The 15802-nt window shown below is 39.0% G+C and overlaps 1 protein-coding gene across 1 annotated transcript in view; it reads right to left on the bottom strand.

Annotated features, from left to right (window-relative positions):
- The window catches only part of LOC132380140 (heparan sulfate glucosamine 3-O-sulfotransferase 3A1-like), a 176883-nt gene extending 161903 nt beyond the window's left edge, over positions 1–14980 (bottom strand). Inside the window, exon 1 of the mRNA XM_059948753.1 lies at positions 12837–14980. Coding sequence (XP_059804736.1) covers positions 12837–13366 — 530 coding nt within the window. The 5' untranslated portion in view covers positions 13367–14980. The remainder of the gene's footprint in view (positions 1–12836) is intronic.
- Between the last annotated feature and the right edge of the window lie 822 nt (positions 14981–15802).

The following is a 15802-nucleotide window of genomic DNA, read 5'->3' as shown; positions in this document are numbered from 1 at the left end:
TTCCATAGCCTTGCTGTTAGCAATATTTAACACAGATCTGTTTCTAACTGTCTTATTTACTCATTTGGTCTCATCCTAGTCATTTTATTCTTGCCCCCTTTACCTTATCTGCAAATGAATTTCTTTTGTTTCCCAGTCTGGTCCTGCAACATTAACTCTCTTTCTCTTTCTGTAGAGCAAAGGTTCCCAACCTGGGGTCCACAGACCAGTCAGTTAATGGTAAGGGCCCATGGCATAGAAAAAGTTTGGGAACCCCTGCAGGAGAGGCTGCGTGACTTGCTGTTTCCCGTGTTTCCATCATCATTCATGGTAACCAGCTAAACAAGTTTAATTTTGCTAAGCTTCCAAAAGCAATTGAGTACTGAATTTTTAAAGACACCCTTCAGTCAGGAGGTGATTTTGTCACTAATGTAAAACAGGTGTAACAGGATGACCACCATTTGTAGACTTCTGATATTCTGTAGAATTTAACAGAAAGGAAAATCAAAAGAGTTGTACAACAGGAAGTCCATCAGATGTCATCCACTTAGCTATACCATTACTGTCAGTTACGTTAGTCCCACACCCCAGAAAAGTTATGGGGAGCCCAAGCAAATGGAATAAACAAGAATTCACAAATTTTTCTGCACCTAATCTTCCAATGTTATGTTGAGAAGTGAAAGAACCTCTACAGAGACATTTAGCCTGGAATATCTAAAGTTGATAATAAACTGGTTATCATTTAGATTAGATTCCAGGAAATCAAAAGGATGGGTCATGTAGTCTTTAGCCAGCTAACCATGTTCAGCTAGTGCAAGACATGAGACGACACAGATTCAATGGGGATTGTAATGCAAATATTCAGAAGATAAGGGTTGAGATGAACTCTTTTACATATTATTTTGCTTTACTTTCATATTTTTGCTTATATTTGAATGTTTTAGCAAACAGTCTTTTTTAACAAATGGAAGTCTGACACCAGAAAGTTGTTAAGCTCCAGAATGAAAACTGAAAGTGCTTACAAGTAGAACGGCATTTTCTGGGAAAGAAAGTGTTAACTTTTCAGGTAAAGTATCCTTTGGCAGGGCATCAACAGCATCTCTGTTTTTATTTCATCATCTGCAGTTGATTTATTTAGTTATTTATGTTTTTCTATTGCTAATCTCTGGAATGCATCAGGCCAATGTATGCAGAAGGTAGGTGCAGATGTAGGGCTCTTCAGGCAACAGATCCAGGTGGAGGAACATGGCCAAATGTCATGAGATGTGTCCATGATTGTGCAATATATCTGTTAGCAGACCCAGTCACTCACATGTCTGCTGTTCTGCTGTCAGAACAACAGAGCCATATTTAGTGGTGGCCAAGGCAGCCAAATCACAAAAATTGCTTAACTTGTTAAGCTGAACAAGCACTCAGCTGAAAGTGTTCTAACCTTGTTTCCACAATTGTGCTTCTAAAGCCAAATATGATCATTAAAAATAATACATATTAAGGCAACACACACAAAATGCTGGAGGAACTCAGAAGGTAATGAAGCATCATTGGAGGGGAATAAACAAATGTGAATTGTTTGTTTGCCAACCTGCTGAGTTCCTCCTGCATTTTGTGTATGTTGCTCAAAATTTCAAGCATCTGCAGAATTTCTTGTGTTGCATACAAGGACAATGTAGCATTGAAGAAAGATGCAATATACAGGCCAACTAATCACATCTCCCCCGCCCCTTTTGAAACTTCTGCTTGTCCTCAGAGAGTTGGGAGAATCAGACCTATCAAGTTTCTTAAAAGCTTGATGCAATGGCTCAAAGAAACAAAAAGTCAATGTCATTCCTTTAATGAGTACACTCAGTGGCTCATTAATGCAAATATCTAATCAACCAATCATGTAACAGCAACTCAATGCATAAAAGCATGCAGGCATGATCAAGAGGTTCAGTTGATGTTCAGACCAAACATCAGAATTTGGGAAGAAATGTGATCCAAGTTGATTTTGACTATTGTTGGTGCCAGATAGGGTGGTTTGAGCTTCTCAGAAACTGCTGACCTGCGAGAATTTTCACTGACAATAGTCTCTGGAGAGAATGGTGTGAAAAACAAAATAAAACATATTAGTGAGCGGCAGTCAATGAGAGAGGTCTGAGGAGAATGGCCAGACTGGTTCAAGCTGACAGGAAGGCAACAGTAACTCAAATAACCATGTGCTACAACAATGGTGTACAGAAGAGCAGCTCTGACTGCATAACACATCAAACTTGAAGTGAATGAGCCTCAGGAGTGTCGAAGACGACACCAGGTTCCACTCTTGTACTTAATAAACTGACCACTGAGTGTATTGCTAATGACAACCTAATATATAGCAAGAACTATATACTTGGCAATGTGTTGAAAAGCATGTAAGGGTGGGGAGAGCCAGTTTTGGATTGCTAAGGAAATAAAAGAAGGCATCATACTAAAAGCTTGTGCATACAAAGTCACCAAGAGTAGTGGGAAACTGGAAGATTGGGAAAACTTTAAAAAGCAACAAAGTACCACTAAATGAGCAATAAAGGAAGGAAAGCTAGATTATTAAACTAGCACAAAATATAAAAATGGATAGTAGAAGTTTTTATAATTACATAAACTGGAAAAAGGTGGCTAAGGTGAATGTAGGTCCCTTGGAGGATGAGAAGGGGAAACTGATATTGGGTAATGCGGTAATGGCAAAGGCTTTGAATGACTACTTTGTGTCAGTCTTCATGGTGGAGGACTCATCTAACATGCCAAAGAGAGACGTTATGGATGTGATGTGAGGTGAGGGCCTCAATACAATAGCTATCACAACAGAGGTAGTACTGAGCAGACCTGTGGGCCTGAAGATAGATAAGTCCCCTGGTCCTGATGGAACGCATCCTAGGATACTGAAAGAAACGGCAGAGATTATAGTAGAGACTTTGGTGATGAGTTACCAAAATTCTCTGGACTTTGGGCAGGTCCCAGCAGATTGGAAGATGGTGAATGTCACGGCACTGCTCAGAAAAGGATGTAGGCAAAAGGCAGGTAACTATGGGCCAGTTAGTTTAACATCTGTATTTGGGAAAATGCTAGAAGCTATCATTAAAGAAGAAATAGTGAGGCATCTGGAAAGAAATGCATCCATTAGGCAGATGCAGTTTGGATTCAGCAAAGGCAGGTCCTGTTTGACAAGCTTACTGGAGTTTTTTGAGGGTATAATGAACATAGTGGATAGAGGGGAACAGATGGACATTTTTACTTTGATTTCCAGAAGGCATTTGGTAAGGTGCCACATGAAAGACTTATCCATAAGATAAGGTTGCATAGAGTTGAGGGTGATGTATTAGCATGGATAAAGGATTAGTTAACTAACTGAAAGCAGAGAGTTGGGATACATGGGTGTAACTCTGGTTGGCAATCAGTGGTGAGTGGTGTGCCACAGGGGTTGGTGCTGGGCCCGCAACTGGTCACAATATACATTAACAATCTGGAAGAGAAGACAGACTGTAGTGTATCTAAGTTTGTTGTTGATATGAAATTGAGTGGAAAAGCAAATTGTGCAAAAGATAAGGAGAGTCTGCAGAGGGATATAGATAGGTTAAGTGAGTGGGCAAGGGTCTGGCAGATGGAGTACAATGTTGGTAAATGCGAGGTCATCCACTTTGGAAGGAAAAATGAAAGAGCAGATTATTATTTAAATAGTAAAATTTGCAGCTTTCTGCTGTGCAGAGAGACTAGGGAGTGCTTATCCATGAATCACAAAAGACTCGTTTGCAGGTGCAGCAGGCTATCAAGAGGACAAATGGAATATTGACCTTCATTGCTAGAAGGATTGAATTTAAGAGCAGGAAGGTTATGCTGCAACTGTAAAGGGTACTGGTGAGGCCGCACCCGGAGTACTGTGTGCAGTTCTGGTCTCCTTACTTTAAGAAGGATATAATGGCTTTGGAGACAGTGCAGAGGAGGATCACCAAGTTGGTTCCAGAAATGAGGCGGTTAGACTATGTGGAGAGATTGTGTTGTTTAGGACTGTACTCACTGGAATTCAGAAGAATGAGAGAACTTATAGAAACATATAAAATTATAAAAGGAATAGAAAGGTAGAGGCAGGAAAGTTGTTTCCGTTGGTCGGTGAGACTAGAACTAGGGGAAATAGCTTCAAGATTCAGGGGAGTAGATTTAGGATGGAGATGAGGAGGAACTGCTTTTCCCAGAGAGTGTTGAATCTGTGGTATTCGCTGATCAATGAAGCAGTGGAGGTTCCCTCAGTAAATATATTTAAGACAAGGTTGGATAGATTTTTGCATAGTAGGGGAATTAATGGTTATGGGAGAAAGGCAGGTAGTTGGAGATGAGTCCATGGCCAGATCAGCCATGATCTTATTGAATGGTGGAGCAGGTTCAATGGGCCAGATAGCCTACTCCTGCTCCTATTTCTTATGTTCTTATAACTTAATAATAAGATTCTGTATATTAATATACACATATATAGAAGAGATCAGAAAGCTAAATATATTTATAAAGATGGCTTACGTTTAATATTGTAACTTAGTATATTTGAATTGTCTTGTTCCTAAAGGATTACTCATCTTAAAGATTACATTGGTATAGAGAAGAAACTGGAATTGTCTCTTTTTAAAGAAATAGCAAATAGTTCAAAATTACATGAATTGACTATGTCATTACTGTCTGCAAAGGAGTCATGGGAATTTGAGAGAATCTTGTGTGCATTAATAAATTAGAGGTATGTCTACAGTTAGATGTAAATTAAACACTGTTAAATTGCAATCCTCCCGAGATAAATACACACTGTATTTGAAATGTTAAAGTATAATGCCCTGGCTAGAGACAAAGCACTTTTAAAAACTATTAGATTAATTTAGCTGTGATGTTCATCTCTCCTTCAATTACACAAAAACTGTCCATTGGTTCAACAGAGATTTTTCCTTCAAGAATATGTTAGAACGTAGCGCCCTCTAGAGTCAGCTGCGACATCTCTGGGCAGATCGAGCAGCAAGGAATCAGTCCAACCAATCAAGTTACAGAATCCTCTCAAGTGAATATATACAGAAAGCAATGTTATAATGTTATGTTGGGCTAACTGCCCAATCTTCAGACCATGTCTAAACTATAGGTTATAGAATTAAGGATAGCTATGTTTTCCTCTGGAGGACAAACTTATTTATGTATTTAGAGTTACAGTGCGGAAAGGCCCTTCTGGCCCTTCAAGCTGTACGGCCCAGCAACCCCTGACAACTCTGATTTAACCCTAACCTAATCACCGGACAATTTACAATGACCAATTAACCTATGGCTTTGAGCTGTGGGGGGAGAACAAGAGGACTCAGAGAAAATGCAGACATTCCACAGGAAGAACGTTCAGACTCCATACAGAGCATACATGCCCCAAACTGTAATAGTGTTGTTCTAATGCTAGGCTACCACGGTGCCCAAGTGGTGTGAATGCTAACAATGTTTTTTTTATATATCTGTAAAAATTAACAAGCATGAAATCTCATTCATCATATTCAAATTTAAAGATAATTAATCACATATACTTTTTGTTTGTCTCCTTTAATGGCATGTGAATATTTTAAGTTATTTCATGTTCTTTGGAATCGTTTAAACGTTTTGTTTTACTTTACACATTGCTGGCAACTTGGCTTCATGAGGCAGCATCTATGTAAATGGAAACAGAGACAGCTTTCAGGTTGCAGATTCTACATGATAAAGTTTGCTGAGAACTTTTCATGGATCCTGCCACACAAAGCTGTATATGCTGCAAAGCAGTAAAATATAATAAATATAAATAATGTTTAAATTATGCCAAAGAAAGTAAAATGAAGATTAGAATATAGTTGTGGTATTAAAGGAGACCATTCTAAAAGGATAACGGGAGGACTATTTTTTTTCTTGTGACTAATTTTACTGTTTTCTTATATGTGCTCTATGTGCTTTGCGCTGTGTATGACTGATAGTACTGTGTTTTGTACCTTGGCTTTGGACTAATGCTGTTTCATTTGGCTGTATTATGGGTATTCATATATGGCTGAACAATAATTAAGCTTGAACTTAAAAAAAGTTATACTGAATAAAAATCTACTTAAAATGCTAATTAATTATCTTCTGAGAAATGTATTTCTATGTCGGTAAAGTTAAGTTTTCTGCACCAGAGTTTTCATTCAGCAACATATTTCACCAATTACACTGAAGAAAGCAATACTTGTTCTACAATGTATATTTCTTAGTCAATTAGCTCACCTTATGGTATTAATTCCTCTGCATATTCAGCAGTGGAAAATTGAAACAGGGCATCTTGTGCAGAAGCAAAGTACCATTTGCATCACTTTCCAGATACCTATGTTTTATGACACCTGTCCAAAAGCTAACAATGCATGTGCTGATGATGCAAGGCATAGAAATACATTTCTCAGAAGATAATTACGTTTGTAATTAGCATTTTAAGTAGATTTTTATTCAGTATAACTTTTTTTTAAGTTCAAGCTTAATTATTGTTCAGCCATACATGAATATCCATAATACAGCCAAATGAAACAGCATTACTCCAGAGCCAAGGTACAAAACACGGTACTATCGGTCATATACAGCACAAAGCACATACAGCATACTTTTATCCCATTGTAATAACGAATTGGTGCTGACAACTTCATTGTTATTTCTGTAGCAAAATCCAGTTAATTTTATCTCACCATGTGTTCTTAGATGCAATTACCTTTGTATGCTTTACCATTGTTTAGTTACTAATTAATTTGCACATGAATTGATGTTTTTGACGCACACACAGTTGCTGGAAGAATGTCACTGATATAATGGAAAGGACAGGGATCGGCCATGAAAAGCTATTTTTCACATACTGAATTTTAAAGAAGACTTGCTCTGGTTCTTCACGAACTGTACAAACAAGCTTGTTTTCTTTGTTTGGGTTTCAATTTAAATTACAAATGGGCACATCTGGTTTGGCTGAATCAGAACAGGAACTACTTTTCTCCAAAATGTATAATCCAAAATGGAACAGGCTAACCACAAACCACAATGCTCTTAACTTTGCATGTGCCTTTCTATCTCCACGTATACTTATCCATTCTGCAGCTGGTTCTGCTTCATATTTCAATATTACTTGCAAAACATTCTAAGCTTAGGAACATGATAAGGCTAAAATAATTCAGTTGCTGTAGTTTTTGCTGTTTGCTGTCATTGCGATAGTACATTTAGTATTGAATAGGTGTTAATCATGTAGTACAAACACAAAAAGCTTTTACTTGATAACAAAATTGAGCAAAATGAGGCAACCTAAAATATACTCAGTGGTTGCTCCATTACCGAATAAAATGGCCACTGAGTGCACTTCTGTGGTCTTCTGCTGCTACAACCCGTCCACTTCAAGGTTCAACATGTTGTATATTTAGAGTTGCACTTCTGCACACCACTGTTGTTATTTGAGATACTGTTGCCTTCTTGTCAGCTTGAACCAGTCTGGCCATTCTCCTCTGATCTCTCTCATTAACAAGGTGTTTTCCCTCACAGATCTGCCACCCGCTGGATTTTACTTTTCACACCATTCTCTGTAAACTCTAGAGACTGCTGTGAGTGAAAACCCCAGGAGACCAGCACTTTCTGAGATACTCAAACCACTGCCTCTGGAACATTCTAAGGTCCAAGTCACTTAGACTTCATTTCTTCCCCATTCTGATGTTTGGTCTGAACAACCATCAGATCTGTTGACCATGTCTGCATGCTTTGAGGTGCCGACACATGATTGACTGATTTGATATTTACATTAACAAGCAGGTATACAGGTGTACCTAATTAAAGTGGTCACAGAGTACATTTGAAACCCAATAGCATAATTCATGATTTACACAGTAAAATTCAAATAAACTACATCGTACTGATATCATACACCTGCATATATTCAGGCATGTTGCTTCAATAATACTTAATAAATACTAGAAATGCATAAAATTAGAAGATCGATTGCATATCCTTTTTCACCATGCGTACTCACAAGCCATGGCTCTTATTACACTATAACAGAAGTAGATATTGTTCCTTCTTAAACTTTTTTCAAAGTTCTAATTGCCTCGATTTAAAATGATTGACCTGTCTGAAGAGAAAATCTTTTGCTCCCTTCCTCCACCCCAACCCCCATTTCATGTACACACTACCTGCAATGAGAGAAAAACCAATTACACCCATACAGTGAAATTCATTTTGGTTGGTAACATAAAAGGGGTGAGGATAGATCAACATCTTTTCCCGTCAGCTATTATTCATTTTGTGTGGCTGCCCCCGACCATATTGTCCATGTTGCTTCATAGCAATTGAATCAGACTCACTCAGAAATGGACCACGCAATAAACCGTGAGACATTTTGTTATGGAAGCTTTTTTTTAAAACTGTGATAGCTTTTAAAATAGAACAGTGAATTAATGAATATGCTAAAATATAGGCAGATTGATAGCAGTCACCATGTTGGAAGCAGTACACATTGTTTGTCACAATGAAGGAACTAGCTCTAGAAATGGTTTCTTCAATGTCCAATGTAATGCTGCCAGGATGATCAAGGACACGACCCACCCAGCCAACACACCTTTTGTCCCTCTACCCTCTGGGAGAAGGTTCAGGAGCTTGAAGATTCATACAGCAAGATTTGGAAACAGCTTCTTTCCAACTGTGATAAGACTGCTGAATGGATCCTGACCCGGATCTGGGCCGTACATTCCAAATATCCAGACCTGACTTGCACTGCCTTACTTTCCCTTTTCTATTTTCTAATTATGATTTATAATTAATATTGTTATTATATTTACTTTGATTTGTACTTCAGTGAGCGTGAAGCACAGAATCAAATATCACTGTGATGATTGTACACTCTAGTATCAATTGTTTGGTGACAATAAAAGCAAAGTAAGTAAAAACAAAATCAAGAGTACACTTCCTGTGATCCAGAGCATAGTGTAAGGTACCATGCTTCTAGCCTAAAGAGGGACAGCTTATGAAAGAAGTCACAGTGAAAACAGAAATTATTAATTTCTTTGTTCAGAGTAATATGTATATAATATTATTTTCCACATCTTATAATATTTAAGAAATCCTGACCCTAACTGGCTGTGTACAAAAAAAAATGTCCAATCCCAGAGTAACATCAGATTGAATACGTTGGGAAAGCAGATTAAAAAACTTCAAAATGTTTTCAACAGCTCCCAGATTTCAAAACAAAACAGCATTGAAAGTGATTTAACAGTAGGTTCTGGTTTAAGGAGAGCCAGAAAAATTGGTGTGAATTATTGAAAATTTAAAATAATTGAAGTGTGACTCATTTCATCCATTATATTACGGGTGGCGTGGTTGCACGATACAGGTGACCTGGGTTCAAATCCCACCGCTGCCTCGAAGGAGTTTGTATGCGCTCCCCGTGACTATGTGAGTTTCTTCCAGCAGTTGGTGGGTAAATGGTCACCGTAAACTGTCCTGTGATCAGGCTAGGATTAAATCCTAGCAGCGTGCTGGATTGTGTGGCTGGAAGGCCCAGAAGGGCCTATTCCACACTGTATCTCAATGAATATATGAGCATCAGAAATCTTTTCACTGATGAGATTTGGAAAGAAAACAAGATTCTGGATTTAGCAATAAGTTGCCTTCCTCACAGATTGCAGACAATTGGCAGTTTCAGATACAACAAGATGGAGGAAGTTGGGACAAGTACTTCAGTTTCTCCTTTTATGCTGTTACCTGCTGCCTCAAATTAGGAAAAAAAAATGATACCATAAACCTACAATCAAAATTATTGCTGGTAAAGCACACAAAAAACCCCCAAGAAAATGCAAAGTCAGTTGACAGGAAATATATATGCCCAACAACCTTTTTTTAATAGAAACTTCATTTGACTTCCTAAAGTGATGTGGTTTGTGGAGTTGAAACCAAACATAGACTTAAGGTAAAATAGAGTCAGAGACAAGCACTAATTGAATAAAAGATGCCCTGATGTTATTGGAATTCTATTTGTAATGGCAAAGACTTTATTCTTAATTAAATGCAAAAGGTTGATGTAAATCTTACTTAAAGTAAATTTATAAAACCCACTGCAATCATTGAACAAGCAAAATAGATTTACTCAGAGTATACATTATAAACTGAGAGCAAAGCAACACAAATTGTGATGCTCAAGCTCCATTGCTGATCAGAGGTGATGCAATTACAAGCGGAAGTAAGGAGTTACCAGTTTAAATTGGTTAACTGAAAATGTAGGCAAAAATGGGAAGCAAAATCTTTTAAGATGGGAACTTTTCTGCAAATAATAAATTATATTGATACTAAATAAATGTAAATCAGGAAAAAAGTGATAGGTGGTTGAATGCTAAAATAAAAGCTTTCATACAATTATTAAATAAAATCTTTTTACTGCTTTCATGGCAAAAGGAGGGGACGTAAGTTACAATCCTCTAAGATTACTGTCATTGATCTGAATAAAACTGAATGATGGACTCAAGATAACTGACCATATTATAGAGACACACACACAAACACACAGCTCTAGAAATGAACTGGTAGATCAACAGCTTTTACAAATAACTTTCTAACAGTAAATGTATTTAATTTCAACAGCTGCGAACTGTTTTGAAGAATATTGTTAATACAGAACTAATAAATAAATTAATTAAATATGTCAGTTCAAAAATTATGATATTGAAGTTACCCAAGAATAATGTAAACACCCGCTTGTTTCTGGCAAAGCAGAGGGATTCTGAAATGAAGGGACAAATGTCCTGGATCTTCCAGCCACTTCTTACTTCAAGAATAATGTGAGTTCTTGGATTTAATGAAAGCACCTGTATTTTCATTCTGTAGCCCGTTCTAGCAATAGCTTTGACCTTCAGGCTGAAGGTGCAGTAAAAGTGATTATTTCTTTCACTCTCCTGATTCATAACCAACATGTCCATATACTGTTCTAAATATCCTGGCTACTGAAAGAAATTAAAGGAGAGGCAACTAAAACAAATGTTATTTCAATTCTCTGAGATGTCTTCTCACATAATTTCACTTACTCTATTTATTATTATGAAACACAATTCAAATTGGAACATTTTTCCAAACAACAAATTTCAGATCAGGTTGAACTTTCCTACAAGTTCTTATAGTTTCAAACAACATACCTCATTTAATGTATTCCAAACTTTTTGAGGGCAGACCTAAACTTTCAAAATGTTTGATTCATGATCATTTAGGCAAAATTAGGCATTTGCAATACAGAAAAAAAGAAATATATAAACATGAAATATTTTGTATAATATTATTGAATTAGTAAATAGAATTTTGTATGTAACATATATCAATCATGCCAATATAGAATATACAAACATCAAAGAATAAAATTACAAGATAGACACTTCACTTTACTTTGTATTAATGATCATGCACAGTGAACTACATCCACCATCGCATGCCCACTGTTTACAGGCATAAGTATGCAAATTACAAGTAATATTAAACTTTTCAGCTAAGATAATGTTCATCACAGCAACTCCAAAGATTAGGGGCACATAAATTTTGTTTTAACAAATATATTTAATTTTTTAATTAATGGAATAATCATCAATATGTTGTTGAATAGTAAGTGTTGGTGACATCATTAATGAAGTGTTAGAAGAATTATGACGTTTCGCGTTTGTAGGGCCTGAATTTACTTCAGTAAATGAAATCCTTGCTTCAAGAACCTCAGGTCTCCCAATGTGAAGTCAACACATTTTGATTGTAGTTCCTTCATGTTAAGTTGTTTTGATATGAACCATAATTTTACCCTGCCTAAACTAATCTTACCACTCTACCTATTGAATTATTGCCAGTAGTGTACTTCTAATCTACTCAAAGGTCAGCCAAGTTGCTGCTGTTTGATGCTTTGTTGGCTGATTTAAGAGATAAAGGTGCTGCTTAGTTTATGCACCGGGAGAGCGAACACCAAATTCCCTATAATTCTTACTCTCAAATGACCAGACTGAAATTAAATGCAAATGATGGATAATTCGTTCAAAGTTAGTTATGTGTTCGCTTTGATTACAGATACTTATAAGATAATCTATACTTTATGTATTCTTTACAAAAAAAAAACCACGCGAAAGGCTAGTAACTGGCGGCGGCCTTACGGCAGTGAGATGAAATCCTGAAATTAAAAAAAAGGCTAAAAAAAACTTTAGTGTGACTTTGAATGGAACACCCACATTCCGCGCTCTGAAAACCAACCACTTTTTCTTCAACAGCCCAAGTGAAACCAACTTCCTGAAAAGCAAACGCTGCCTAAAATTCTGCAATAGCTTTCACGCCATCCTACCCCAACTCGCCTCAAACCAATTTAGTTTCCCGCAACAGTGGCAATATTTTTATAAAATCTGTCAAAACGATCTGTCTGTATATTTTTCTCTGCCCATAGCCAGCCCTTAGCGGTCCAAGACACACAAAACAAACCAACTGGATGCAGTACTGTATATTCTGGAAGTTGACGCACAGTGCGCAAGTGAAGAGGAAAACAGCCTTTCATACTAACAGAAACGTGAAACCTTCTTAAATCCGCAAAGCTTTTGGTACAAAGGCAATTAAAACGTGAGGAGAAAATGCAACGAGCACGCAGTGTTATTATGCACGAGTTTCAACCGAATATGTGTAATGGCACAAACATTATATTGCAGCAACGTGGGCATTAAGGAAGTATTTTTGTTTATAAATATGTTCTATTCTGGAAGTTAATTGCTCGTGAATGTTTGTCGGTCGGAAGATTTAGATCAACAAGTGATTGCTAATGATAAACTGGCCTAGAGCATTTTGTTTATGGTCTGTTTGGTATGATTTGCCTTTACCTGTACCAGCGGAGTCCCTTATCGTAGTGTCTGTCGAAGAAATGCGGCTCTTCCCCCACGGCCCTGATGTCGGGGTGGACCCGGACAAATTCAAGCAGAGCTCGGGTGCCTCCCTTCTTCACCCCGATGATGATCGCCTGCGGGAGCTTCCTCACCCCGTCCTCGCTGAAGCTCAGGGTGCTGGGCGGATTCCCCGCCAGCGACCTGCCGATCCTCTCCTGCTGCTTCACGTTCACGGGCTGGAACTGCAGCCTCAGTTCCCTGAGGTACTTTTCAGGGAGCTCGCCGTTCAAATAACCCTGTAACTGAAGCTTCTGCAGCAACCTCTTCCTGCGAAGCGCCTGCCACTCGCCAAAGTCTCCGGCCAGGTAGTTTTCCTCCGAGCCACGGACGGGGCTGGACATGGTGTGACAGAGATCCGTCAGATAATACAAGAAGTACAAGGACATCATCAACGAGCAGAGGATGACCACAATTTTCCGGCAGACCGTCGTGGGAAGAACGTCCAAAAACACTGTGAGAAATGCCATAACGTGTAGTAGTCCCCGGCGCAGGAAAATACCATGCTAAGCTGACATACTCCAATCTAGTCATGTATCAGCTTTGAACAAATATTTTATTGATGTGTGCATGTATGTGTGTGAATATAGATGTATCCGATCATTTAATATGTTTGATACTGTCAATAAAATAGGTGCCCCGATTCTTTTTATATCCTCTTAGTTTCGCGGCTCCGATCTTCAGCCGCTCGCCACTCTCTGGTGCATTTTCCACCGTGCTCACTCTGCGCGCTGTCACGGCGCATCGCTTTCCCCGCTTTGATTCATCCCCACTTTCCGCCACATGTGTACAAATGTAGCAAAACTTCTCCAGCAGGCAGGGTTTCCACGCGTGACAGGCAGCCGGCACAGCCAATGAACCACTCCGCTCCGGCACCGGCTCTGTCCCAATGCGAAGGCAGGTTGAATCTGTTGCCCAATCAAAGAGGGGTGTGGGGGCGGATCTTCGCCTTGAAATTGCGCAGAGCCGCGATGGGCAGCTCAGAAGCAGAGTGGGTTGGATGTTAGAGGGGAGCCGATAGTCGCCACCAACCATATCCCCCCCCCCCCCAACAACCTGCCTAAATCTAAACCCCGTCAGCTATCCAAGGTTTCCCAAGTGGATTGCAAAGAAAGGGCTTCAGCTGTAGAATACGCTGGGATACGGCGCAGAATGAAATAGCTATTAAATAAGGAATTGAATGGTACCTAACGAGGAAATCAGCCCCACCCCGCACTAACTGAAATAATGAAACCCTCTCTAAAGAAAATTAAATAGAAGTCTTGGCAGGCCACCTCCGACGAAGTTTGCTAATCTTGGGTTTGGACCATTCAATCCGAAAGCGATCGCTCGCAGAGCCGAGGCTTCGCTCTCCCATGCTTACACAGCGCGGTCCGGTGTCTCCCAGACCAGTGATTATAGCTTCTGTCACCAAGGTGGCGGTATGAGTCCGGCCGCCTGACTTTGAAGTTTCTCCATTCTGCTGGAGAAGGAGCTCGCTCGTCCTATCGCATGGGCTGTAGGAGACTGTAAACAGCGGCCGGAACAAGGCGACGTCTTGTCAGATGGGAAGATAATTGATTTTATTTAAAGCAGCTGCTTTATTGCACTTTAATATATCGCAAATCGTAGTCGATTGCTAGTCCCTGCGGGCCTTCACCATTAAACGGTTGGGCAATAGACGCCGCATTGTACAAAATAGAGTGCTTTAGGCAAAGTACAAAAGTGAGGTACGTTCGAATGACTGTACACGCATAGATGCAACCAATTTTCATTAACTTCCAGTGTTATTTCCCTCAGAGGCTACACATATGGTACAGTTCAAAGGCAGGATAGAGAGCGAGGCACTCAAAGTATCTTACTAAAATGGCGAAAGGGGTTTAAATAACTATTGTATTAAATTCACAACATGGATTATGTATAAGTTCTTAACGTTTATATGTGTGTATATATAGGTCATAGGAGGTCGCAGGGGAAATTGAAAAGTCCATGCATGATCTGTTGCGTGAATGTAAGTTTCTGTCGCCATCACGCTTTCTCAATCTGTATTCCGGACAAGTAAAGTGTTTATCACAGAATTAGAAATAAAGTGGGGATATACTGTATCTCTGCCCAACTTGTTTGGATTTGAACTTTCCTTCTTCAACAGCAGCAAAAATGAATAGATGTTTTCAAATATGTCTAATAGGTCTAACATCGCGCTACCCCCCACTGAGCACTGCGCAGTGAGCAGTAATCGCGCACTAATTGCTATATATGTTCATGCTCCGCAGCAATTTAGATCATATTTATTAAAATATAAAACACTATCACATTTATCAGGGACGGCGCATCTGACGTACATTTGAAGAGTGTTTTACCAGCTGCCGCTGTTTGCCACTGAAAGCAAAATCGATTAACGTACGATCGGGTCTTTCCGAACCAAAACCTTGAAACTTTTCTTGTAATTGACGTCAGAAGTTGGGGCAACAGAGGTTTCTGAGACCATTTGTAAGGAATTGTGTCGCGTGAAAATCAATATTAAACAGTCGAGAAGATATGAAGAGGTTAAACGCTGCCGACTGGAACACCAGAAATTACGTTTCCACTGCTATCAATTCTCAAATCCAATTGTACCAAAGCGAGCTAGGAAAATGGGACCGAACAGTCTTTCTTCAACCCAATCGTTTCTGGTTCAGTTAGTTTCTGTCCAGTTTTGTTTAATTCTGTCACTTGTTGCGTGTTAACATCTCGATCTCCCACTTAGTTGCATCAATTTAGCCCAAGTTTTGTGCAAACCTCATCACGCAGCCCACCAAAGACGATCACTTTTCTTATCTCTTGCCTTGTTAAGAGCCTGCTCGTTTCTTCACAAGTGAAACAAGGACACAACCAAATGTTTCACATCTGCTGCCTTAAATTTTTTTTTTTGGGGGGGGTTCTTCTGC

This window comes from Hypanus sabinus, chromosome 23 (assembly GCF_030144855.1).
Source record: "Hypanus sabinus isolate sHypSab1 chromosome 23, sHypSab1.hap1, whole genome shotgun sequence".
In the NCBI taxonomy this organism is placed as follows: Eukaryota; Metazoa; Chordata; class Chondrichthyes; order Myliobatiformes; family Dasyatidae; genus Hypanus; species Hypanus sabinus.
The sequence above is the reverse complement of the archived record's forward strand: the minus strand, read 5'-3'. Positions and strand labels throughout refer to the sequence as shown.